Genomic DNA, 25,912 nt, shown 5'->3' with positions numbered 1-25,912 from the left:
AAACCTCGGAAAGTCATCGCATTTAAAAATGGTTATTTCCAGGCCTTTGAAAAAAATGTAATCCCAAAGGTTTTGAAAAGTCATGGAAATTTGCATTTACACAGTTTGATTACAAAAAATAATATGTATATACATATTTATTCTTTTAATCAAACTATTGTCTCTCACTCAATTGTATACATGAGTATTCCTTAAATGACACACCGAGATTTCACCTGATGTTTAGTCATGGAAATTTGGTTTAAAGTCATGGAAATCCATCGGTCACCATGTGTATGAACCCGGTAAGGATGATGATGATGATGATGATGATGGCGATACCTTTCGCTCATTAATATATCCATCAGACGAGTGTACAATTCTTCACTGCATCGGTGTTCCTTCTGGTCTCCTGGGCTTTGGCAGAAGCAGTTTCCGCCTCTGTTTACATGTTGCCAGTGTCCTCCACACAAAAGGGAGCTCGAAGTGCTAATTGTATTTGCCTCTGTGGACTCCGAAGCCTCGCTTTCACTGCTGGATGCTTGGCATGATGCGCTCAGTGCAGCTTACGGATAGCTGATTGTTGTTGTTTTAGGAAGTCGAGCAAGCGGAGAAAGTCAACATCAGCCTGGGCTTCTTCCTCTATGATCTGCTGTCTCTCATGGACCGAGGGTTTGTCTTTCATCTGGTGAAAAACTACTGCAACCAGGTAGAATAACATTGATTGCAAACCAAAACCATTTAACATGCGTCTTAAAATACACGAATTCAGGGAAGTGTTTGATTTTAGGTTCTGAAAGAGGCGGCAATGAGTATTATTAAAAAAAAGAATTGTTGTTGCTCTGTTCCTTCAGATGTCGGCTAAGAGTGTGTCGATGCCGACTTTAATCAGCATGCGTCTGGAGTTCCTGCGAATCCTGTGCAGTCATGAGCACTACCTCAACCTCAGCCTCTTCTTCAGCAGCCCTGCTTCTGCTCCTGCCTCGCCGTGTCCATCCATCACCTCACAGGTCTGCCCACTCGTCAGTCAGAATTTGCACTTCTGTGTATTTGTAATTCAGGTGATTGTTCCATCATTGACAGTAAAAACTACAATCTACTAAAGTGACATGCGTGGCAGGTCAAGTCTATTTCCACAGAGAGCATTAAGCACTAACCTGAGACCCTCTGTTTGGAAGAGGATTGTCATCATGCGTGCAATAATGGAGCAGTATATATATATATATATATATGTGTGTGTGTATATATATGTATATATGTATGTATATACATATATATGTGTATATATATATACATGTATATATATATGTGTATATACAGGACTGTCTAAGAAAATTAGAATATTGTGATAAAGTTCTTTATTTTCTGTAATGCAATTAAAAAAACAAAAATGTCATGCATTCTGGATTCATTACAAATCAACTGAAATATTGCAAGCCTTTTATTCTTTTAATATTTAATAATTTTTTAATTGCATTACAGAAAATAAAGAACTTTATCACAATATTCTAATTTTCTGAGACAGTCCTGTATATACATGTGTATATATATACATGTGTATATATACATGTATATATATATAATATATATACATGTATATATATGTATATATATACATGTATATATATATATATATATATACATGTGTATATATATATACACATGTATTTATATATACATATATATATTATATATATATGTGTATATATATATATATGTGGGCCCTCGTGCTTTTACATTTGCCATTTAAGAGAAAACATCGAGGAACGCAGAAATAAAAGGAGTGCTAAGGAGAATTGGAAAAGGGGAGCTGGGGGAGTCATTAACTCGAGCAGATGAGATTAAATGAGATTCAGTTTACAAAGAGCTGTTTAAAAAGTACTTTACCTAGCATTAAGGAAAAATCGTACCCATAATATGTTCCCGCGCCGCTCATCGTGTCTGTCGCTGCTTCATTTCATCTCTCCACTCAGAGCTCCGGCTCGTGTAGTTTCCAGGAGCAGCAGAGGATCTTGGGGCTGTTTGAGCTTTCTCAGGAATTCAAGCAGCAGCACTACCTCACCGGTCTGCTGCTCACGGAGCTCAGCGCCGCCCTCGACATGGAGGCAGAGGGGTATTGAAACACAGACGCCTTCAAGTCTTCACCTCCTCATTGCCTCATTTTCACAAAGCTAATCTATCGGCTCTCTTTCAAGGCACAAGTTAAAGAAAATAAAAGCCGCAGAGTTGAAAAAAAATACAGTGCATGTTTGTTAAAACTGATTCTGAACTCCTTTGATACATTCTGATAAATATAATGCCGAACATTGTATACACCTCTGTAAGTACTTGAATTCTGTATACTTTGAATGCCATTGGTGGATTCAACGACACTTTGTGTTCACAGGGGAAAGGTCCAGAGAAAAGCCATCAATGCCATCTGCAGCCTGGTGCGTTCCCACGATCTCGACCCGCGCTGTGTTAAACCTGAGGTCAGAGCGAGGGGGGCTGCTCTTTACCTCTCTTTGGTGGGGATTATCATCGACTCCACCAACTACCTGGACTTTACTGGTATGCACACACACACGCACACACACATTCTGAGACGTAAATTGGATACGGGCTGATTCAATTCAACGGGTGTAGTCCTTGTTGATCCATAAAGTTAATGTAGTCTTTGTCATTTCACGCTCTCCGACCCTTCGGCGTTGACTCGCTGCCTCTCTTGTATTCACACTAGAGACACAGTGGAATTGGTGTTTTAGCCACTTCGACTTAGTTCATCATTTCCCTCTAATTGTCAAGGTGTCTTACCCACTGTCTGTATGGAAGCTGGAGAGGCAAGTGAGAAAACAAAGTATATATTTGGCCACAAGAGGTTGAAGTGGACCACTACCACCTCTTCTAAATATGGACTTAAGACATTCGTTAGTTTTCTTGTACATGCAAACATACAATATATGAATCTCATCTTTAGAGCGCAGGGAGAAATAAAAAATCCCTGTAAGAAAACTTGAATGCTTTTAATCATAGTTACAACATGGAGCCATCTATCTATCTATCTTAACTTGCCTCTCAGTTTTGATCAAGTTTTATTTTATCTACCAGTATTTTAACTATTTCTTTGTTGTGTATTGTGTAATAGTTTATCCAGTACGTGTTATTGTCGATTCCTCAGTGCATTTTAACTCGGATTACGACTCTGTCGTGTCAAATGTCTTCCACATCTGTGACCCCTGTTGCTCTCCGTAGTTTCTGACACGCGCGGCGGGAAAAACAAGACGGGCGGACTCGAGGATGACCTTGAAAATGTCCCACCCATCAATCAGTCTGTTGCCATGGCGATTGCCGGGAACCCCTTTAACACACTGGGACGGAATGCACTCGTTTCCATGGCATCCATGGTAAAGTTCCATCATAATTCCGTAATGATGAAATGATAACTGATTGTTGTGTGCGTTCCATTATTTTTAAAAGTTCAAAAGTGCATTTGCCCGTGATTGTGTCTGTGGGCATTCCGCCTCCTCACAGGTGAGCTGCACTGAGGGAGATTGATTGACTGTCGGAGCCGCACACACACTTCATCCATCCTGAAAAATCACACACAGGCGCGCACGCGCACACGTCCGCGGGAGATGGTTTATGGGAATGCATTGCCATCATAAGTGAACGGGGCCGTCCTCCCTGACAAACACATCCATCAAGTGTCGCCACGGCAAAAACACAGCTGACGTTCTCCGGCTCTCTCTGCTTCTCTCCGGGGGATGAATCGGTCCCTCGTATGTTGTCACATGAAATACTGATTTTCACACGACTGAGCCATCAGCCCGGTTTCACCACAGATCCAAACATGGCACGTGTTCCACATTTTCAGGCAGTTCCTCCTCAAAAAATGTTGGCCGCAGATGTGTTTTTTTTTTTTCTTCACATGAAACTTTATTTTTATTTGTTTGTTTGTATTTTTTATTCAGTCAATCAAATCAAATACAATACAATATTATCCTATATAATATACAAAAGAGAGACTGAAAATGTATAGGTAAATGTATATAAATTCCTATCCTAAATTGAAATCAAAATAAATCAGAAAATTAATATAAAATAAAGAAGAAAATAAAACAACAACAATAAACAAAATAAAAAACAAAATATATTTATATATACTACCACATACATCTTCCATATTAATACGTTTTTAATTACATTTATAACTCAAGAATTTTTTTATAAATAATTCCCTTGAAAACCAAAAAGGAGGTCACCAGTCTTGCATCTATTTCAACATTATTCCACAATTGGACTCCTACAACAGAATTTTCAAATAAGCAACTGATTGTTTTTGATTATATGCCACACATATTTGATGTTGGTTCTAGTGAGCTTCACTCGGCTCTGCTAGGAAACAGAGACCTGGAAACCAGGTTCTAGGTGGGAAACCAGAGCTCTAGGAGGTTAATGGGAACATTCATCAAACCTGCCACACAGTGAAGCAGCAGTAGCCCTCTATCGTAGCGATCCATTCATCACTCGGATGAAGGTAAATTAATCTGCAGTAGATCTAACACCTATTAAGATGGGGGAAGAGAACCGTACTTCACTAACGCCTGTGTGAAAATAAGTGTCCGGCCATGTTTGGGGTGGAGAGAAGCTTGTGAGTGATGCAGTTTGTGAGATACACTTGTTACACACACGATGGGTAGAGCAGGAGACCCCCACTCAGTGTTTTTGAATGGGAGTTGGCTCTGATAGAAATATATTCATAAATCGTGTTGGAAAGCGTTTTGGATCAAAGCATTCCCCCTGACTGTTATAATATACAGAGAACACCAGTAAAGGACATTTACATAGAAGTTTTATTATTTACCTCTGAACACACTTGCATTTTGTTTTTTAAATTATTGTTACTGTTAAGTATTCAGTTTAGTGCGCGAGTTCAGTCTGGTTCCAGAGGAACGTATGTAACGCAGCAGTTGTTATCGTTGGCTTGAAGTAAACTGGAGTTATTGAATTAACATGGTCGCAGAGGATGGCGGCTGGAAATTACAAAACTCCGCCGCAGTTTGACGAGAAGAAGTCTTGCGAGAACTGGAAAAAATGAGATTGAAGTTTTTGTTTATTTTCTGGAAGGTACATTGTGTATCTGCAGATGCACGTGTCTATGTGTGTGTGTTTCTTTGTGTTCAGCGGGAGCTCCATCATACGGCATCATACGGCATTTCTCTCTCCTCCTCTCTTCCCAGCAAGGTAAATCCGTAGCCACCCTGGCAGCAGACACCAGTCGCCACCTGTTGGCGTGTTTCCTGTGGGTGATGAAGAACGCCGATCGGAGTCTGATTCAGCGCTGGACTGTCGAGATGCCTCTCTCGCAGCTCAACAAGCTGCTGGAGCTGCTCACGATCTGCGTGTCCTGCTTCGAGTATGGGGTCAGTCTGCTCACTCGTCAACTTGTCTTGTTGCAGCATCCCATTTTAACTCGTATGTACTCGTCATTATCAATTTAGACTGCGTCATTGTGTGTCGTGATATCTCAATGAGTGATTTTATTGTGATATTATTCCATTGTTAGCTGATGAATCGCCGTTTTTTTTAAATTATCGCACAGCCCTGCTTTGCATCCTGGACGTCGGGGCATCCTGTGTGTTTATCGTTCAGAACTTTATCATACAGAGCTAAATAAATGCCAAATGTTCTAAATAATAAAATGGCACGCACTTATTTGTAGCTGGTGAATCTGTGTTTTGCAGGGTAAGCAGAGCAGTGACAAAGTGAGCACCCAGGCCTTACAGAAGTCTCAGCAGGCCAAGCTGCAGCTGGAAGAAGCCCTGCTGAGAGGGAGGGGCGCCCGCGGGGAGATGATGAAACGAGTTGGAGGTGCTGTGTCTCCTCTCTTGCAATTGCTTTTTCTCTCAAACTTAGATATGTATTCTCTGCAATATTTCAAAGTTTTCGAACTGGAACTACCTCGGGAAAAACTAGTGAATGTTATCGGTATTTTATAAACGTGCGGTCAGCAAGTCACTGGAAGAACCAATTTCAGGGTACGCAGTATCTGCTTAGGTTAAGCATGTACGTCCGCTCTGTATTAAGCAGCATTTCAAATGAGACTGTATATGAGACGGTGTATAAGGAGACCAGGTACATGTTTAAAAATACAGCTCTAAATGTTAATTTAAAGAAAAGAAAATTCACACAATTGGTCCACTGACATTTTTTTGTTCATCTTTCAGACTGCTTTGTTTGCGATGATACCGTTTAGTGTACCCCCTCAAGTAAACATGCATCATGGTTTTCTCACTACCGAATTTCTTGAAGTGATGAGTTGCTCTTGAACCCCTCACAGGGATTGATAGGACGATGGGTCACAGGGAGAACCTACGATGGAGGAAAGACCTCACTCAGTGGAGACAGACCAACGACAGACAGGATAAGTAAGTTCGAACTTTAGTGTCTCCCGTCGAATTTTCAAGCTTTTCCGTTTTATCCGCGGCCATCGGTCTTCCTTTGCCACTTTCTCGGTCGTCTTTGTGCTTTCTTCTCTAAATATCTGCCGTGCTCCAACAGGACGAAAGCAGAGTTGGACCAGGAGGCTCTGATCAGTGGGAACTTGGCCACAGAGTCTAACCTCATAGTGCTGGATCTGCTGGAAACCATTGTTCAGGTCACACTCTAACCGACACTCATGCAACATATAAACACTGTATGTACAGAACATTAAGACATGAACATTGTTATGCAGACCATCCTCAATGTTGCATTTGGTAATGAATTTCTCTATATTGTAAGGTTTTCCTAATAGTTTGCATCTGCAGAGGGACCTGAGAGTCAACAAGAGATAATATTTCATCAGCTAACCATATTTAAAAAAAAATTACATTTGTATGCATAATTAAAAGTTCCTGATCAGCTTTTTTGAGACCGGCTTGAAAACATGAAGTCCGTCCAAACCAGAGTGTTTGTCCCTCAGCAAATTAGTACTAAACAAAGTAGAAAACAGGTTGAATCCATGTTATTACCTTCGCATCGAAAATGCGGAAGGTCATGTTTTGATCGCCGTGTATTTATTTATTTGTATGCGTGTTACTCGCATAACTAAAAAAGCATTAAACCGAATCACATGACATTTGGTGGGATGATTGGTTATTATCCGGGGACCATTTGATTAGATTTTGGGATAGATCGGGTCAAAGGTCAAGGTCAAGGTCATGACACGGTCAACATCTTCTTTTTACCATAGCGCGGTCATTTTCTATCCTATTGGCATGCAACTAATGCCAACATGTTCATAATTCAATGCCCAATCTTGGGATATGCGAAGGTATGTGCCCATTGTAGTTAATTGCTGTGAATACACACTACATTAAATGAGTTGAGCACAAAGACGGCATAATATACCATCCACACATGTGACGCATCTGTGTCGACTTGCTTGTTGAACTCTCTTGATTCGCTCCTCTTTGAACGTCCCCTCCCAGGCGGTGCCGCTGGCCGACTGCAAGGACAGCGTGGTTGGCGGCGTGTTGAAGGTGTTACTTCACTCCCTCACCTGCAACCAGAGTACCACTTTTCTCTTTCACACCTTCAGCACACTCAGAGCGCTTGTTGTCAAGGTAAATTAGTTCTGATCTGTGTGTGTTTTTGCGTGTTTCACTTGTAACTGTGTGTTGGTGTGTTTACACGAAACGCTATCTGTTTCTAAATTAAAATGTTCCTATTTACTCGCGGCGGCGGTGGCAAGCTGTTGATGCAAGCCAGAGTTATGTATCTACATATCCGCCTGCGCCCGTGTATACCTGGTTTGAATTTGTCTGTTTGTGTGTGCAGTTTGGGGACCTGATGTTTGAGGAGGAGGCAGAGCAGTGTGCAGACCTGTGCCAGAAGGTGCTTCAGTACTGCAGCAGCCCCGTCGATGAGAACAGGAGCCAGGCCTGTGCCACCCTCTACCTCATTATGAGATACAGCTACAGCAATGCCAGCGTAAGGACACACACACACGCACACGCAGAAAATGTCAGCCATGTGTTACCTCCATGTCAGATAAAACCATGTCTAACATCTAAGCTTGCAGAAGAAATAGCATTTATGTGGGATCAAATATAATGTAAGTGCACATGAGAGTTCACAATGGCTTGACTTGATGTGTGTGCTCTTGAACACGCATGGAAGCGGGGAGTGTGTCACACACACACACACACACAGCCTGTCTTCTCCGCTTTTCCTCTCCTGCTCGACTTTAATGTCTTTTCTGTGTCTATTTTGAGCGTGCCGCAGAAAGTTTCTGCTGAAGGATTGTGTCGCCGAGTCGAGAGCACAGAGATATGTCACTGTCTCCCCGTGTTCCAACCCCTCTTAAACTAATGACAGCCAGAGAGAGTGTGTGTGTGTGTGTGTGTGTGAGTACATGTGTGTGCATGTGTACGTTTATGTGCCTCAAGGGCAGAGAGAGTGTGAAAAGGGCGGAAAGGAGGAAATCAGGATAGAGATGGAGTGCGTTTGCCAGAGGTGAGGCAGTGTCGGAGGGAAATAAAACGAGAGACGGATCTGAAGGAAGGAAGAAAGATTTAGGATCGAGTATCTTCTTTAATTTTCTCTGCTAGTTCGATAACTGCTGTTGCAGTTGATATTTCCTGTGTTTACAGTCTGTACACTTTAATGAAAGTCAGACACCAGCTTGTGGGAGCACACACACACACACACACACACACACACACAGTATCCACAGTATAAAAAGAGTATTTCCCATCTGCGTGTCCCAGCTTATGTTTGTTTATGTGGTGTATACAGACGGAGCTGTGATCTGAATTAGCGTAGCAGCCATATGACTCATTCATTCAGAACCTCCACCTCGTCTTCTGTTTATGTTTTCCGACCTTCATCTGCCCTTGTCCTCCTCTCTTTGTCACACACACTTTTTTGTTTCCTCTGTCCATTTTTTACTTTTATTTTCTGTTGGTAAAAAGAGACAAAACCCGGCTTTATCTTCCAGAAATGAAGAAAAAAAGCATCCATAAAAGCAGATATCTTTCGGGTCCAGTTATGTAACGGTTGGAACGAGAAAAGCCAGAGGAAAGGGGGCGTATGAGAGAGAAAGACAAAAGGGGTTGTGTGTTGACTTAAACTATCATTTAGTGTACTTATGAACACACTGGCATACAGAGTTAGAGGGCAAGGATGGGTGGTTAGGCTTCGGCTCCATGCTCAGTTGAACAGAATGGGGCCGTAGAGATGATCCATGGGTGATTATGTCTCTGCTAATGGGAGATCATTTCCCGCTTAGCCGGTCATGCTGGAGATAGATGGGACTTCACACACACGAGCACACGCATGTTCACACACACACACACACACACCTTGCTGCAGAGGATGAAGGGGGGTTTGTCAGTTATGGTGGACAGGTCGTGTGGCGAGTAAAGAAAGTAAAGAGCGGTGACGAGGGTCAACAAAACGGCGAAGCAACACAAGTCTGGTTTAATATCTTCATAATGTCTTCAGTTGTATAATAGCACATCTGTAGCAGCTGTCTTGTGCTGTCAAATGGCAAAACATAACTAAAACAAGCAGGCTACAAGCATGGAATATGGAATATCCTTTGAACATTCAACAAGACACACAACACAGTGCAGCGTGTACACATTTTCATTTTCAATTGATATGTGTTCTATTGGTTTATTTACATGTCGTATTGTAGAGAACTTGAAGGTCGGGTTAAAACGGAACGGTCGAATTACTAGAAAGGAGTCCAAAATGTTCACAGTGTAAATTTTAACGTGTAAAAATCTAAACCGGACGCTCGCCCGTGTCTTCGGTAGAACTTCTCCAGAGTGAAGATGCAGGTCACCATGTCTCTTGCCTCGTTGGTGGGCAAGTCATCCGACTTCCAGGAGGAATACTTGCGACGCTCCCTTCGCACCATCCTGGCCTACGCGGAGGAGGACTCTGAGATGCAGAACACGCAGCTGCCCTCGCAGGTATAAAACACACACACCTGCGCCACATCGCGGACATCGATCGGATTCTCGCCTCACGCCTGCTTCTTGTGTTCGCCGGCGCTTTCAGGTGGATGAGCTGCTCCGAAACCTCAACAGTATTTTGTCAGACACGGTGAAGATGAGGGAGTTCCAGGAGGATCCCGAGATGCTGATGGACCTCATGTACAGGTGAGACACACAATCAGTCTCTCTCTCTCTCTCTCTCTCCTTCCTCTTCTCACTCCTCATCACCAAGGCATTTGGTTCTCGCCTTAAACGCCATCTCACTTCATTTTGAAAGTTATTAATATTGATATACAGCCTGGCGGCACAGTACAATAGAGGAAAGATATTTAAAATAAAATGTATATACATAATTTGATGTTCGTGATATTTTTTTTCTTCTTCTAAGTTATCAGTAGTTCACATTTGCCTTTTATTATTATTTTTTCTATGTCTCTTTTGGTTTTCTTTTTCTTTTTCCTGTTCTGGTTTTTGTTGTTGTTGCTTATACGACATTTTATGTTTTGATCCATATGTGTGTGTACTGTCTGTGTGCCTGTAGTAGTTGGGAGGGGAGGGGCTAAAGGGTTAGGGGAGGGGCCGTCCAACTCCTCATCTCAGAGGAGCCTACAGACCTCGGTCTTTGGACGGTCCTCCATTCGTACATTTTTTCTGTTAATGTCTGTCAGTATGTACACGTTATGTATGTACTTATGGAAAATAAATTACTTACTGACTTACTTACCCTGTGGCTTCTCGCTACGTTGTGCTGCTGGTTCCTATTTCTCTGTGGTCTGGGCTGTTTTGTCTCTATTTGGTGCCCTCGCTATGGTAACCATGTGGTAGCAGTTTAGTCTCTTGATCTTTCTTTGTGTATATGCAAACAGTGTGCGTGTGTATTCCCGTTTATGCATATGTGTGTGTGTGAGTACAAAACAGTGGGACAAAGAGAGCGTACATACTCTGTGTGTTGATTTAGGCCCTTTACCTCAATGTGCCCTCATGTCACTTCCATGTGCCATTTATCACGCACCTTCCCGTTGGGCCTGTGGGCCCAGTCACCTGGCGAGTGTTTGACGACTGCAAGGAACGACCCATTAGTTTTACACCCTCGGCTCGCCCCGACACAGAGGTCATTGACGCACGAGACATTTGTTCTCCAGATGCTCGAATTCATTTGTCCGGTTTGGTGACTCGCCTGCTTTATAAATACATTCATTCAGAGCATTTCAGATTTATTCCCATGCCGTTAGGCTAATGATTATTCATGCGTTCCATGAACAAGAAAACATTTTCCATATTCGTTTGTTGCCCATGAAAACACTAAATGACCCAAATGCTTTCATGGCTGCGATACCCACTCTCAGGCACTCGTTTTGTTTTGAGATATTCACTCTTTAGATGTGGACTCTTTTCCCTACAGTACAGGAATAAATATGTCGGGGTGACATCAGGCTTCATCTGACACATTCTGTGGAGCGCACTGAATTCTGAATGGGTCTATGAAATAAACTCAACATGAGATGCATTTGAATGGTGGATTTTAAGTGAATGGTCTTCTGGCTTGTAAATCATTTTGAAGGAGATGTGTTTTCTCTCTCCCAATGCTTCAGTTAAGAATATTGCTGACGCCATTTTTGGTGTTTCCTATCCAGTTTTATTCATAATGAATGATGGACATTTTTCTATGTCGTCCTTGCGTGACAAAAGCATGAAGCCTCGGTTGCAGTTCGGACTACAAGTCTATTCGTCTCTGGCCTGTGCCAAAATAAATCAACATAAATGTTGTCATCACATGTAATGCATACACTTTTTTTATTTATTGTTTGACAGTGTTCTCACTTCCTTGTTGTTACCTTCGCATTGAAAATGCGTAAGGTTATGTTTTGATCGCCGTGTATTTATTTATTTATTTATTTGTATGCGTGTAACTCTCATAACACAAAAAGTATTAAACCGAATCGCATGTAATTTGGTGGGATGATTGGTTATTATCCGGGGACCATTTGATTAGATTTTGGGATCAATCGGGTCAAAGGTCAAAATCTTCTTTTGACCATAGCACGGTCAATTTTTATCCAATTGGCATGCAACTAATGCCAAAATGTTCATAATTCAATGCCCAATCTTGTGATATGCGAAGGTATGCGCTCTACCGAGTGCCCGTTTTAATTTTATCTGTTTATTGTCTGCCTTCTTAGCTAAATGTGTCTTAAATGCTCGTTGTTAATCTCTGTGACTTTTACCTCGTTAAATGAAGGAAAAGAAAGAAGAGACAATGCAACAATACCCTGCTCCCCCTCCCTCCCTAGGATAGCGAAGGGCTACCAGACATCTCCGGACCTTCGCCTGACCTGGCTGCAGAACATGGCAGAGAAGCACAACAGCAGGAAGTGTTACACGGAGTCGGCGATGTGTCTGGTCCACGCTGCTGCCCTGGTGGCCGAGTACCTCAGCATGCTGGAAGATCACAAGTACCTGCCTGTTGGCAGCGTCACCTTCCAGGTAGAGAACACGGAGACCAATATGAAAAACAAATTAGCAAGGAACTAATGATGAAAACAAAACCATGTCTAGACTGAGAGAAGAAACTGATGGACGCCCAAATGAAGCATTCAGCATTTGTTTGTTGTGACTGTTGGTTGTTTTGTTGAACAGAGGCAAACCCTCATTCTCTCAACACGCCACATCACACATCTCCTCACGGATTTCTTCCAATTCTGGCTGCATGTGTCCAGAGTGGGGAGCTGTGCTCTCAAAACGTCAACGTATAAATAGGGTCCCCCTGGTAGCACTGCTTGGCACAACACAACGCCTTTGAAGTTGGAGGGGGGGGGGGGGGGCATATGTCCCGTGGCAAAAGAACAGCCTATTCCCCCCCCCCCCCGACAGTCACTGTGTCGACGGTGTGTTCGATGAGCCGTGTCACACATGGCCTCTGCGGCGCTTTGGCACCGGACACTCTAACCTGCATCCGTCAGCAGGCCATCGATCGGATGTTCATCGAATTAGTTCCATTTCCGACTTCAGGACATCTCCTTTTAAAATCAGCCGTGTGATTGATTATTTGATTAAGAGGGCTAATTGATTGATCGGCCGACTGATTTGCTCCTCAGAACATCTCCACCAATGTGCTGGAGGAGTCGGCGGTGTCGGATGACATCCTGTCCCCGGACGAGGACGGGGTGTGTTCGGGACGCTACTTCACCGAGAGTGGCCTGGTGGGATTGTTGGAGCAGGCTGCGGAGCTCTTCAGCAATGTGAGACCGTGACGCTGCACCGGCGGTCATGACATTTATGATACATCTATTAGATACGGCATTAAAGAGGACCAAACTGTACTTAACCCACAACCTTAGAGTAGGTTGAATGCAGTAACTAAAGTAATCGGTACAGTAAGTAGTATGGAACTGGGATGCAGTAACTATTTGCATTGAGTTGTTAAGGATGCATATTTGGGCTGTCATGTCATAGAACATTTGTTTGAATTTTTTGTGTTGGATGCTAATATGTCCTCTTTCAGGGTTCGTACGGTCATGGAAAACCTGGAAAAGTCATTTAATTTTAAAATGGTCATTTCCAGGCCTGGAAAAGTCCTGGAAAAAACTTAAAGCATAAAAGTTTCGGAAAAGTCCTGGAAAAAACTTAAATCATAAAAGTTTGGGAAAAGTCCTGGAAATTGTTATAATCACGTTCATTTATGCCGAGTTTGAAATAATTAATACGTTTTTTTTAAAGAAAGACGCTCAAAATATAAGCCGGCGTACGCTCTCGATACGCACAATTCTCAAAAATGTTCATGTTTATACCGAGATTTCAGTTTGGTCATGGAAATTTGGTTTAAAGTCCTGGAAATCCATTGGTCAAAATGTGTAAGAACCCTGCTCTTTATATATTGTGTGTGGTCACGCTAACCAGCAGTGCTGTCCGTCTCATCAGGGCTTTCTCTTCGAGGCAGTGAACGAGGTCTACAAGATCATCTTACCAATCCTGGAGGCTCACAGAGATTTCAGGAAACTGGCATCCACTCATGACAAACTCCACCGAGCTTTTGAGAACATAATTCAGAAGGTAACGCCTAAAGGGCAACGGGTTCTTCATAAAAGGCGACTAACGTAATGAATATGTGACTGATGTCATGTTGATTAGATGGTGATATAAAAGCTCCTCTTCTCTTCCCTCCAGGGCCACAAGAGGATGTTTGGAACCTATTTCCGGGTGGGTTTTTATGGGGCCAAGTTTGGCGACCTGGACGAATGGGAATTCATTTACAAGGAGCCAGGGATCACACATCTGCCTGAGATATCACACAGGCTGGAGGTACGGGATGTGGAGGGAAGATGGTGCACGGCTGGACTGGTGGGATCTGATAATGACTGAGAGACTTTGAGTTGAACAGATGGAAAGAATGTCATCCATCTGTTATATTGAGTTTTTAGAAAGTCTGCAAAGTTTGGAATTCATTTAAAAGGAGACAGAGTGAAACAATGTTCGCCACAGTCTTGACTCCAATATGTCAATGAATCAGTTGCTTGATGACATTTCTTGCTTGACGGGTGTTCTTTTAACATTTTATTCTTCAATGAATAGCATTGAATGACATTGTAATCTGTATAACAGTTGCATACAAGTCATGAAAGACTATATTATGCACTATACTGTATACTAACAACATCGTTTTGCCCACTCCTAGAACTTCTACAGTCAGTGTTTTGGGGAAGACGCATTGGTGATGATCAAGGACTCGACACCAGTGGACAGAAAACAACTCAACCCCAGCAAGGTAGGTGACCACGGCCATGACCACTGCCTTACTGGACAACACAGGAGGAACGATACGGCTGGTTAAGTTTAATCTTTTCATTGCCATATACTTATGTTATGTTACAAATAACATGTGTGTGTTTGTAAGTATATATGTGTATATACATATATTAAATATATACAGTATGTATTTATATATATGTATATATACAGTGTATATAAATGTATGTATGTCTGTGTATATATGTATATATATGTGTGTATGTATATATATATATATACATATATTAAATATATACAGTATGTATTTATATATATGTATATATACAGTGTATATAAATGTCTGTATATATGGATATATATATGTGTGTATGTATATATATATATTAAATATATACAGTATGTATTTATATATATGTATATATACAGTGTATATAAATGTATGTATGTCTATGTATATATATGTGTGTGTATGTATATATATATATACATATATTAAATATATACAGTATGTATTTATATATATGTATATATACAGTGTATATAAATGTATGTATGTCTGTGTATATACAGGACTGTCTCAGAAAATTAGAATATTGTGATAAAGTTCTTTATTTTCTGTAATGCAATTAAAAAAACAAAAATGTCATGCATTCTGGATTCATTACAAATCAACTGAAATATTGCAAGCCTTTTATTCTTTTAATATTGCTGATTATGGCTTACAGCTTAAGAAAACTCAAATATCCTATCTCTAAATATTAGAATATCATGAAAAAGTATACTAGTAGGGTATTAAACAAATCACTTGAATTGTCTAATTAACTCGAAACACCTGCAAGGGTTTCCTGAGCCTTGACAAACACTCAGCTGTTATAAATCTTTTTTTAACTTGGTCTGAGGAAATATTAAAATTTTATGAGATAGGATTTTAGAGTTTTCTTAAGCTGTAAGCCATAATCAGCAATATTAAAAGAATAAAAGGCTTGCAATATTTCAGTTGATTTGTAATGAATCCAGAATGCATGACATTTTTGTTTTTTTAATTGCATTACAGAAAATAAAGAACTTTATCACAATATTCTAATTTTCTGAGACAGTCCTGTATGTATATATATGTGTGTGTATGTATATATATATATATATATATACATATATTAAATATATACAGTATGTATTTATATATATGTACAGGACTGTCTCAGAAAATTAGAATATTGTGATGAAGTTCTTTATTTTCTGTACGCAATAAAACAAAAATGTCATGCATACAGTATTCATTACAAATCAACTGAAATATTGCAAGCCTTTATTCTGATTTATTGCTGATTATTTACAGCTTAAGAAAACTCAAATATCCTATCTCTAAATATTAGAATATCATGAAAAAGTATACTAGTAGGGTATTAAACAAATCACTTGAATTGTCTAATTAACTCGAAACACCTGCAAGGGTTTCCTGAGCCTTGACAAACACTCAGCTGTTATAAATCTTTTTTTACTTGGTCTGAGGAAATATTCAAATTTTATGAGATAGGATTTTAGAGTTTTCTTAAGCTGTAAGCCATAATCAGCAATATTAAAAGAATAAAAGGCTTGCAATATTTCAGTTGATTTGTAATGAATCCAGAATGCATGACATTTTTGTTTTTTTAATTGCATTACAGAAAATAAAGAACTTTATCACAATATTCTAATTTTCTGAGACAGTCCTGTATATATACAGTGTATATAAATATGTGTGTATATATATATATATATATATACACACATACATATATTCAATTCAATTCAGTTTATTTGTATAGCCCAATTTCACAAATTACAAATTTGTCTCGGAGTGCTTTACAATCTGTACACATAGACATCCCTGCCCCAAAACCTCACATCGGACCAGGAAAAACTCCCAAATAACCCTTCAGGGGGAAAAAAAGGGAAGAAACCTGGAGGAGAGCAACAGAGGAGGATCCCTCTCCTAGGATGGACAGATGCAATAGATGTCATGTGTACAGAAGGACAGATTTAGAGTTAAAATACATTCAATGAATATGACAGAGTGTATGAATAGTTCATAGTAGACATATTCCACGATGGAGACCTCCACGATCCATCAGGCAGATGGCGGTGGGAGGAGGAGGGCGGAGTCTCAACAGGACAGTGGCGTAGTCATGAGCAGGAATTCCACGACCCAGACGATCCATCAGGCAGATAGGATCTATGCGTCTCATAGGGTCCGATGACCCCATGAGACGAAAGTCAAAAGGACTTCCGGGAGAAAGCAGAGTTAGTAACGTGTGATTGAGAGATGAAAATTCATCCTTAAGGAGAGAAAAAAGAGGAGATAGGTACTCAGTGCATCCTAAACGTCCCCTGGCAGCTATAAGCCTATAGCAGCATATCAAGGGGCTGGACCAGGGCAAACCTGATTCAGCCCTAACTATAAGCTCTGTCAAAGAGGAAGGTCTTAAGTCTACTCTAAACGAGGTGACTGTGTCTGCCTCCCGGACTGAAATTGGAAGCTGGTTCCATAAAAGAGGAGCTTGATAACTAAAGGCTCTGGCTCCCATTCTACTTTTTAAGACTCTAGGAACTACAAGTAGTCCCGCATTTAGTGAGCGAGCTCTAGTGGGGCAATATGGCACGACAAGCTCCTTAAGATATGATGGAGCATCACCAATCAAGGCTTTGTAGGTTAAGAGAAGAATTTTAAAAGTGATTCTTGATTTTACTGGGAGCCAGTGCAGAGCAGCTAGTGCAGGAGTGATGTGATCTCTTTTCTTAGTTTTAGTGAGAACACGAGCTGCAGCATTCTGGATCAACTGGAGGGACCTAAGAGATTTATTAGAGCAGCCTGCTAATAAGGAGTTGCAGTAATCCAGTCTCAAGTAACGCGTGAACCAATTTTTCTGCATCTTTTGAGACAAGATGTGCCTGATTTTTGAAATATTACGAGATGAAAGAATGCAGTCCTTGAGATTTGCTTTACGTGGGAGTTAAAGGACAAGTCCCGATCAAAGATAACGCCAAGATTCTTTACAGTGGTGTTGGATGCCAGGGCAATGCCGTCTACAGAATCCACATCACCAGATAATTGATCTCTGAGGTGCTCAGGGCCGATTAAAATTACTTCGGTTTTGTCTGAGTTTAACATCAAGAAGTTGCAGGTCATCCATGTTTTATGTCTTTAAGACATGCTTGAATTTTACAGAGTTGGTTGCTCTCCTCTGGTTTTATCGATAAATATAGTTGAGTGTCATCTGCATAACAATGAAAGTTTATGGAGTGTTTCCTGATAATATTGCCCAAAGGAAGCATGTATAAGGTAAATAAAATTGGTCCAAGCACAGAACCTTGTGGAACTCCGTGATTAACGTTGGTGGTTATCGAGGCCATCGTACAAATACAAACTGAGATCGATCTGATAAATAGGATTTAAACCAACTTAGTGCCGTGCCTGAAATGCCAATCGACTGCTCCAGTCTCTGTAACAGGATGTCATGGTCAATGGTGTCAAATGCAGCACTAAGGTCTAACAAGACCAGGACAGAGAGGAGTCCTTTATATCTATATATATATACACACACATACATATATCTACACTGTATATATATATATTTATGTGTGTGTGTATATATTTATATATATATATATGTAGATATATATATATACAGTGTAGATATATGGATATATATATATACACACACATACATATACACACACACATATATATATGGGGTCCTGACCCAGTCTCTGGGAATGACTGATATTGAACATGCAGCAACGTATTTGTTTGCAAGGTGTGTTTTTGTTGTTGTTGCATTGATTGAACACCTGTCAGTAAAGCACCTCTCCTCTCCTCTAGACAGGTGGAAGCGCTGTGCCAACGGCTGCTTGTTTCAGTAGTGGCGTTTTGCTTTTATTTTATTGTCTTTTTTTGCACTTTTCCTCTTTTTCTTTTTCTTTTCTTTCACGTTTGTCTTAGTTACGGTCGGACACTGGACCATAACTACTTTTTTCGATACTTCTACTGTGGCTTTTGTTCACTTTGTCGTGAGTATCGGTGAGCCGCAGCATAACAATGACTGGGACCGTCGTCTACTCGCGCGCTCAGCTGATCGCGCTGTGCAGGCCGAAGCTTCTGCCTGGAGAAAGACCTGTGATCCCGCTGGAGCTACGGAGAAGGGCTCGCGGCTGCAGATCGGTGTCAAACGAGGGCTAAACGAGGAGATACAAACCCTCGGTACCGTCGATCATAACGGAGAACGTGAGGTCTTTGGGGAATAAGAGGGATGAGCTCGGCGCCGTGGTAATCACCCAGAGGATCTTCCGTGAGAGCAGTCTGCTGTGCTTGACTGAGACATCGCTGGAGGCGGACTATCCGGAGCAGAGCGCCTTTGCCCGGCTTCAGGACTGTTCGGGCTGACAGAGACGCTACACAGAGCGGTAAGAAGAGGGGGGGCGCGATCGCTGTTTATGTGAATGAACGGTGGTGCCATCCGGACCATGTGTGCGTGAAGGAGCGCTTCTGTAGCCCGAACATTGAACTGTTGGCCGTGGGGATGCGCCCGGACTATTTGCCGAGAGAGTTCACGTCCGTCACTTTGGTTGTCGTGTACGTGCCGCCATCAGCTGACGCTGAGGAAGCAGTGGACACCATCCACTCCACTGTGTCTGCTGAACCATCAGCCTGGAGCATTCATGGCTATCACTGGTGACTTTAACCACACCACACTGGATAAAGCTCTGCCAACCTTCCATCAATACATAGACTGCCCAACTAGGAACAATAAAACTCTGGACTTGCTGTATGCTAATACTAAGGAGGAATACAGCGCCACTGCCCTTCCCCTCGGCAGGTCTGATCATGACCTGGTCCGCTGACACCCAGGTATGTTCCTCTGGTGAAGAGGCTGCCGGTGACCACCAGGACTGTGAGGAGGTGGTCTATGGAGGCTAACGACGCTCTACAGGACTGCTTCGAGTCAACGGACTGGGATGTGCTGTGGACCGCACAGGGAGGACATCAACAGTATGACCGACTGCATCACGGAATACATCAAGTTCTGTGAACACACCACCATCCCATCACGGACTGTGCGCTGCTTCCCCAACAACAAGCCCTGATCACCAGGGACCTGAAGGCGCTTTAACATGAAGAAAGCTGCTTTCAGGTCTGGAGACAGGGATGAGCTGAGGAAAGCCCAGCGCAACCTGAAGGTGAAGCTCAGGGAGGGCAAGGACTCCTACAGGAGGAAGCTGGAGGCCAAACTCCAGCTGAACAACACAAGGGAGGTGTGGTCTGGCATGAAGCAGATAACTGGCTTCAAGGTGGGAGGGAGACAGCCAGGGCTCCTGGAGAGGGCCAACGAGCTGAACTGTTTTTTCAATAGGTTCAGTTCACAGCCCTCCCCGCCTCCTCCACACATCACACCTCCCAAACACCTCCTCCCCCTCTGTCCGCCCTGCTGAGCTGCACATCCACCGAGCACTAAATAAGAATGGGCACCTCCACCCACCCCCCCCTCTCTGGGGCGACTGACCAGGTGAGGAGACAGCTGGAGAAACTACACCAGCGCAGAGCTGAAGGTCCTGATGGCATCAGCCCCAGGGTCCTAAAGACCTGCGCCACCCAGCTGTCTGGTGTCCTGCAGCGCCTCTTCAACCTCAGCCTGAGGCTGGGGAAGTCCCGTGCTGTGGAAGACGCCGTGCCTGGTCCCTGTCCCAAAGAAGTCAGCACCATCTGGCCTCAACGACTACCGACCGTCGCCTCACCTCCCATGTGATGAAGGTGCTGGAGAGGCTGGTCTTGGCCCACCTCCGCCGCAGGTGAAATCATCGTTGGACCCTCTGCAATTTGCTTACCAGCCTCATGTGGGAGTGGACGACGCCATCATCTACCTGCTGCAACGAGCTCAGTCGCACCTGGATGGAACCGATGTCTCTGTGAGAGTCACTTTCTTTGACTTCTCCAGTGCATTTAACACCATCCAGCCACTGCTGCTGAGTGAGAAGCTGCGGTGGCCGTGTGGGCGCGGCCCCCCTCTCCTGGGTCACTGACTACCCCCCAGGCAGACCCCAATTTGTCAGAAATGGGCGTGTGCTGTCTGGGACGGTGGGCCGTGATGTTGAGCCCCACAGGAACTGTTCTGTCTCCTTCCTCTTCACCCTGTACACCAGTGACTTCCAGTACAACACGGAGTCATGCCATCTGCAGAAGTACTCTGATGATTCTGCAGTGGTCGGGTGTATTAGGGATGGACGGGAGGAGGAGTACAGGGCAGTGGTGAGTGACTTTGTAAAGTGGGCCGATGAGAACCACCTGCGGCTGAACGTGGCCAAGACCAGAGAGATGGTGGTGGACTTCAGGAGGAAGGCGACAGCTCCTACACCTCTGAGTGTCCTGGGAGTGGACGTGGACATGGTGGAGGAGTACAAGTACCTGGGCGATCCATCGACAGCCGACTGAACTGGAAGGCCAACATCAACGCTGTGTACAAGAAGGGGATGAGTCGCCTCTTCTTCCTGAGAAAGCTTCGATCCTTCAACGTGTGCAGCAAGATGCTGGAGTTATTCTACCAGTCGGTTGTCGCCAGTGTGCTGCACTTTGCCATTGTCTGCTGGGGAGCAGCATCGAGCCGTGACACCAGCCGCCTTAACAAACTGGTTAGGAAGGCTGGCTCCATCATCGGCTGCCAGCTGAGCACCTGGAACAGGTGGTGGAGAGGAGGTCGTTGAAGAAACTGGTGTCCATATTGGACAACCCGGACCACCCTCTCCACCACCTCCTACAGGGACAGAGGAGTACTTTCTCCAGACGTCTCCTCACGCTCCGCTGCCACAAGGAGAGATACAGGAGAACATTCCTGCCGACGGCTATGAGGCTCTACAACAGTTCACCTCTTGCCAGATCACCCTAACCCTTCTTATATTTGTGTTTTGTTTTTTTATTCTTGTGTGTTGCTGCTACTGACTCGACAAATTTCCCCTTGGGGATTAATAAAGTATATATCTATCTATCTATCTATCTATCTCTCCAGGCATACATCCAGATCACTTTTGTGGAGCCCTTCTTTGATGACTATGAGATGAAAGACCGGCTGACGAACTTTGAGAAGAACTTCAACCTGCGCCGCTTCATGTACACCACGCCCTTCACAAAGAGCGGGCGGCCGCGGGGGGAACTCAACGAGCAGTTCAAGAGGAAAACCATTCTCACCACCATGCACGCCTTCCCCTACATCAAGACTCGCATCAACGTCATCCAGAAAGAGGAGGTAGGTGTCAACAGCCAACAACTTTTTCTTTAAGACCCTTTCTCCACATTTCGACGACTTAATTTGACCAATATTACCTCTCTTGCTTCCAGTTTGACCTGACCCCGATCGAGGTGGCCATAGAGGACATGCAGAAGAAGACTAGAGAGCTAGCAGTTGCCACACATAGAGAACAGCCTGACGCTAAGATGTTACAGATGCTGCTTCAAGGCTCTGTGGGAACCACCGTGAACCAGGTACGAGCAGAGCGCCGCTTCTCCGATTACAGCGGAAATGATCGCTTACCTCGTGCTCGACCCACCGATGGCCGTTCTCCCAAAACGGCGGCTCTTTGTATCCCACATAGCCCTTTTGTCCCCCGAGTGCTCCTCCTGGGGAAATTAAACCCCCGGATAATTCACCTCCTATTTATCTCATCACATTTACAGTTTCCATTGTAGTCCAAAAGTGCAGGTGGGAGACATGACAGTGATCACACATCAACGCCTTCGCCCCGTCCACGACTCTAATCCGTCCTTTTGCTTGTCGCCTGATTTAGTTAAAACGTCAATTCATGGCCCTTCTGTCCTTTGATGTCCCCGCGGCGTGCCGAACCGGAGGTCTCTTTGATCTGACGGCTTCCAGGTCCTGCCAGCCTGGTGGATGTTGGCGTAACGATGCAGCGAGCTACATACAGTGTCTCCCTTTTGCTTTATCTTCCGGCGTATAATCTGACAGGTCGCTCGCTCCGTCCCGATGGTCGTATACAGAACGCTAATGCCCGGCAGCTCCGTAAACATATATCTCTTGACTGTCATTAGCACAGGGGGCTGATGATGCTAATCATAGTTGTTTAACTGTGCCTGTCGGGATGCAGGCACTCTGCGAGCGTGCTGTGGTTTTATGATGAATATAAGTTAAGGGAACGAGATCTCATACTGGGCAAATGGGAGCCAAATGGCGGGTGTGTGCCGTGTTGGCGGTGACATTAGCCACGCAGGAGGCTCATCGTGGCTGCTTCTCTGATCCGATATCTTCCTCGTGTTCTCGTTCAGCATCTCGGGGTCGCATGAGACATTCAGTTAGGAAGTCGTTTCCCGGCCTGAACAAGGTGCCTTCGCATCCCTCCTTTGTTCATACACTCTCGAACGCTTCCTCTCTTACCCCCGTCTCTCTTTCCTTCCTCCCTTCTGTTTTTGCTTTCTCTTTCTCTTTCTTTGTTTTTGTCCCCCTCGCTGCAGGGCCCATTGGAGGTGGCCCAGGTCTTCCTGAATGAGATCCCAGCGGACCCGAAGCTCTTCCGTCACCACAACAAACTGCGTCTGTGTTTCAAAGAGTTTATCATGAGGTAAGATACGATCAAAGAAGCGCCACCCAGTGCCTCCGCGCAGCACGAAAGTCATGCAGAAATGAGGAAAAACACCACTAAAAATACAAATAAAACAACAACAAAACCTTTCACGGTGAGCCAAAAAACCTGAAGGAGTTCACCAACTATTTTACTTACATTTGCATTTCTGCCTCCCTTAATTGTTACCAGTGGCTGGCTCAGTAGGTGGAAGTGAAGAACAATACTTCAAAGAGATTGTTGGGTATTCAGTATGTTTGTGAGACTTGACTGACTCCAGGATGCTCTCTCTCTCTCTCTCTCTCTATACATCATCATTGGTGTCGGTGAGTAATGATGAAAGAGCATCGGCGGCAACTGTGACTGATGAAGATTGATAAACTGCTGCTGAAGCAAAGTGTCAGTCAAGATGCAGAGATGGAAATGATACTCTGCATTAAAGTGCAAACTAGATCCTTGTTAAAGAAACCAAACATGTACACCAAGAGGACTGAGGAGAATATTACCCATCATGTGTCTCGTTTTCTCTGTGTGTGTGGTGGACATTTGCATTTTGCCTCCAAAAGGTGGTTTTAATTTTAATCCTCATGTCACATTCCAGTTGCCTTGATTGCTACAAGGCAAATATTTACTCATTAAAAAAAAAAAATTGTTGTTCTTGTTTTCATCCATAATCCAGCCAAGCTGGCCCTCGACTTTTTGTATGCCAGTTCTTAACTCAAGAAACACTCAAGAAAACACCATTTTAAAAGTTGGTCATCTGATTTCTCCCACTTGTCGTCTTCTGTGCGCCGTAGCGTCCTGCTAGTTTTATGTTTAGCTGCAGCAACATAGATGGGAACAAAAAACACATGCAACATTTTATATTTTATTCAATGGACTATCATCTCCTAGTATGCATGATTTTAAATAAAACTACTCTCATTTAAACTTAAAACCTAATAACTTTTGACGATTAATTAGCCTGGAGTTTTCCATTTCAACAACTACATTTTGTTGAACTATGAAACAATCTTATATTGCCATGTTACGATTCCACCTAAAATATATAAACGAAGGAATTATTGCCTTGTTCAAGTTCAAAGCAGATTTAGTAAGAAATTGTGAAATTCAGGTGTAAAAGGACTTCATTTAATTGATAAATTGAAATAAAATTGCAGTCGTCTAAAATAAAAAAGTACTTCTCTTTTTTTTTTTTAAGTCAGTACATTCGATCTGCGAAATGTTTAATGTCACATGTTATTACTTGTGCATTGATGGCATTTCTAAAACTTGTCGTCTTAGTGATTTTGGCTTTAAGAGATGGATGTTGGAGAGGTTGTTTTCTTGATTGACGGGTGTTCTGAGCCTATCGGGAGCTTCGGTGTAGCTCATGTCTCGTCCCATCTCCCCTTTTCCCAAATGTTGATTATCTACCCCCAGTAACAAACAAAAAATGATGTTTAAAGTCGGCTCAGAAAACGTGTGAATGATCTGACGCGTACAGAAAGAGTCATTCGTTTTCCTTTCACACTCATTTAGTCAGTTGGATCAAATACATGTGTTTACATATTGCAGGTACCTCAGGATAATTCATTTTAAAGCTTTCAAACCAAGCACTGGAGAGAAAGCTATATATCCGTTGATGTTTTTGTGGTTTAGAAAATCCTTTTCTCTCGTGAACTGTCCTTAAAGCCCCTCGGCCAGCCTAATTGCTGTATACTGTTACATGACATTGCTGTTTCCATAATACCTACTTTAAAATGGAAGCGATAAACTCAGACATTTGTTAGCAATCATCTCAGCCTCTCTTATTTCCCGCTGTGTGTTGGTCATGATAGAGGACCGCTGGGAGACCCCATTCCTGCCCTCTGCTCTTCATTCAGCTCACATCTTGTGGCGCTTACGGTCCCATAACAGAGAATAGAAGTTTATTTTTGAGTCATTTTGAGATTTACCTCTACTGCTCCTTTTTTTTTTTTACTGCGCCCTGAAACCGCCACGTGGGTCGTTTACAGTTTAACCCACATTCTAGCTGAGGTACTTGGAAAGATCCAATATAGGAGTTCCTTACAGCCAAGTACATTTTGTAACTCGCATGTCGCGCTCTCGCATGAAAAAGGAGTCCAATTTATGTCAAGTAGTTCCAGGACGTTGACGGCACGAAGCGGCGAAGTGCGTTTCAGAAGGCTCGAGGGCATTACCGCAAGATTGTTTTGCATAGAATCGCTTTCAAAGCTGTTTTTAAGGTTTTCCATTAAAAAGGCCAAGGAGTACATTCAACTCGGTTGTTTTTCCTTCTCCATCTCATGCAATGTCATTTCAGAGCAGAGTTTAAAAACTGACTCTCACTCCTGTAGGTGTGGTGAGGCGGTTGAGAAGAACAAGCACCTGATCACATTCGACCAGAAAGAGTACCAGCAGGAGCTGAAGAAGAACTACAACCGCCTGAGGGAGAACCTGAGGCCGATGCTGGAGAGGAAGATACCGGAGCTCTACAAGCCCATCATCAGGCCTCGGCTGGAGAACAGGTAGACGCACTCGGCCACTGTTTTGACAAGAGACGACACTTGAAAAAAAAAACATGTATTATTGATTTCATCACTCTCTGATTGCTGAAGCCAAAGAGAAGTGAGAACAAA

The 25,912-nt window shown here is 43.1% G+C and overlaps 1 protein-coding gene across 3 annotated transcripts in view; it reads left to right on the top strand.

Moving 5' to 3' along the window:
- dock8 (dedicator of cytokinesis 8) overlaps positions 1-25,912 on the top strand; it is a 69,562-nt gene that overhangs the window by 41,214 nt on the left and 2,436 nt on the right. For all 3 annotated transcript variants that reach the window (XM_056419527.1, XM_056419529.1, XM_056419528.1), the window contains 22 exons: positions 575-688; positions 834-989; positions 1,953-2,092; positions 2,366-2,529; positions 3,211-3,362; positions 5,199-5,381; positions 5,703-5,829; positions 6,299-6,386; positions 6,520-6,616; positions 7,431-7,565; positions 7,780-7,932; positions 9,765-9,923; positions 10,012-10,112; positions 12,239-12,431; positions 13,043-13,186; positions 13,866-13,997; positions 14,112-14,246; positions 14,620-14,709; positions 21,728-21,964; positions 22,057-22,200; positions 23,185-23,291; positions 25,631-25,801. In XM_056419527.1, coding sequence (XP_056275502.1) covers positions 575-688; positions 834-989; positions 1,953-2,092; positions 2,366-2,529; positions 3,211-3,362; positions 5,199-5,381; positions 5,703-5,829; positions 6,299-6,386; positions 6,520-6,616; positions 7,431-7,565; positions 7,780-7,932; positions 9,765-9,923; positions 10,012-10,112; positions 12,239-12,431; positions 13,043-13,186; positions 13,866-13,997; positions 14,112-14,246; positions 14,620-14,709; positions 21,728-21,964; positions 22,057-22,200; positions 23,185-23,291; positions 25,631-25,801 — 3,122 coding nt within the window. The remainder of the gene's footprint in view (positions 1-574; positions 689-833; positions 990-1,952; positions 2,093-2,365; positions 2,530-3,210; positions 3,363-5,198; positions 5,382-5,702; positions 5,830-6,298; positions 6,387-6,519; positions 6,617-7,430; positions 7,566-7,779; positions 7,933-9,764; positions 9,924-10,011; positions 10,113-12,238; positions 12,432-13,042; positions 13,187-13,865; positions 13,998-14,111; positions 14,247-14,619; positions 14,710-21,727; positions 21,965-22,056; positions 22,201-23,184; positions 23,292-25,630; positions 25,802-25,912) is intronic.

The sequence above is a fragment of the Pseudoliparis swirei genome, chromosome 7 (genome assembly GCF_029220125.1).
Source record: "Pseudoliparis swirei isolate HS2019 ecotype Mariana Trench chromosome 7, NWPU_hadal_v1, whole genome shotgun sequence".
NCBI classification, from domain to species: Eukaryota; Metazoa; Chordata; class Actinopteri; order Perciformes; family Liparidae; genus Pseudoliparis; species Pseudoliparis swirei.
This window is presented reverse-complemented; position numbering and strand designations above follow the sequence as displayed.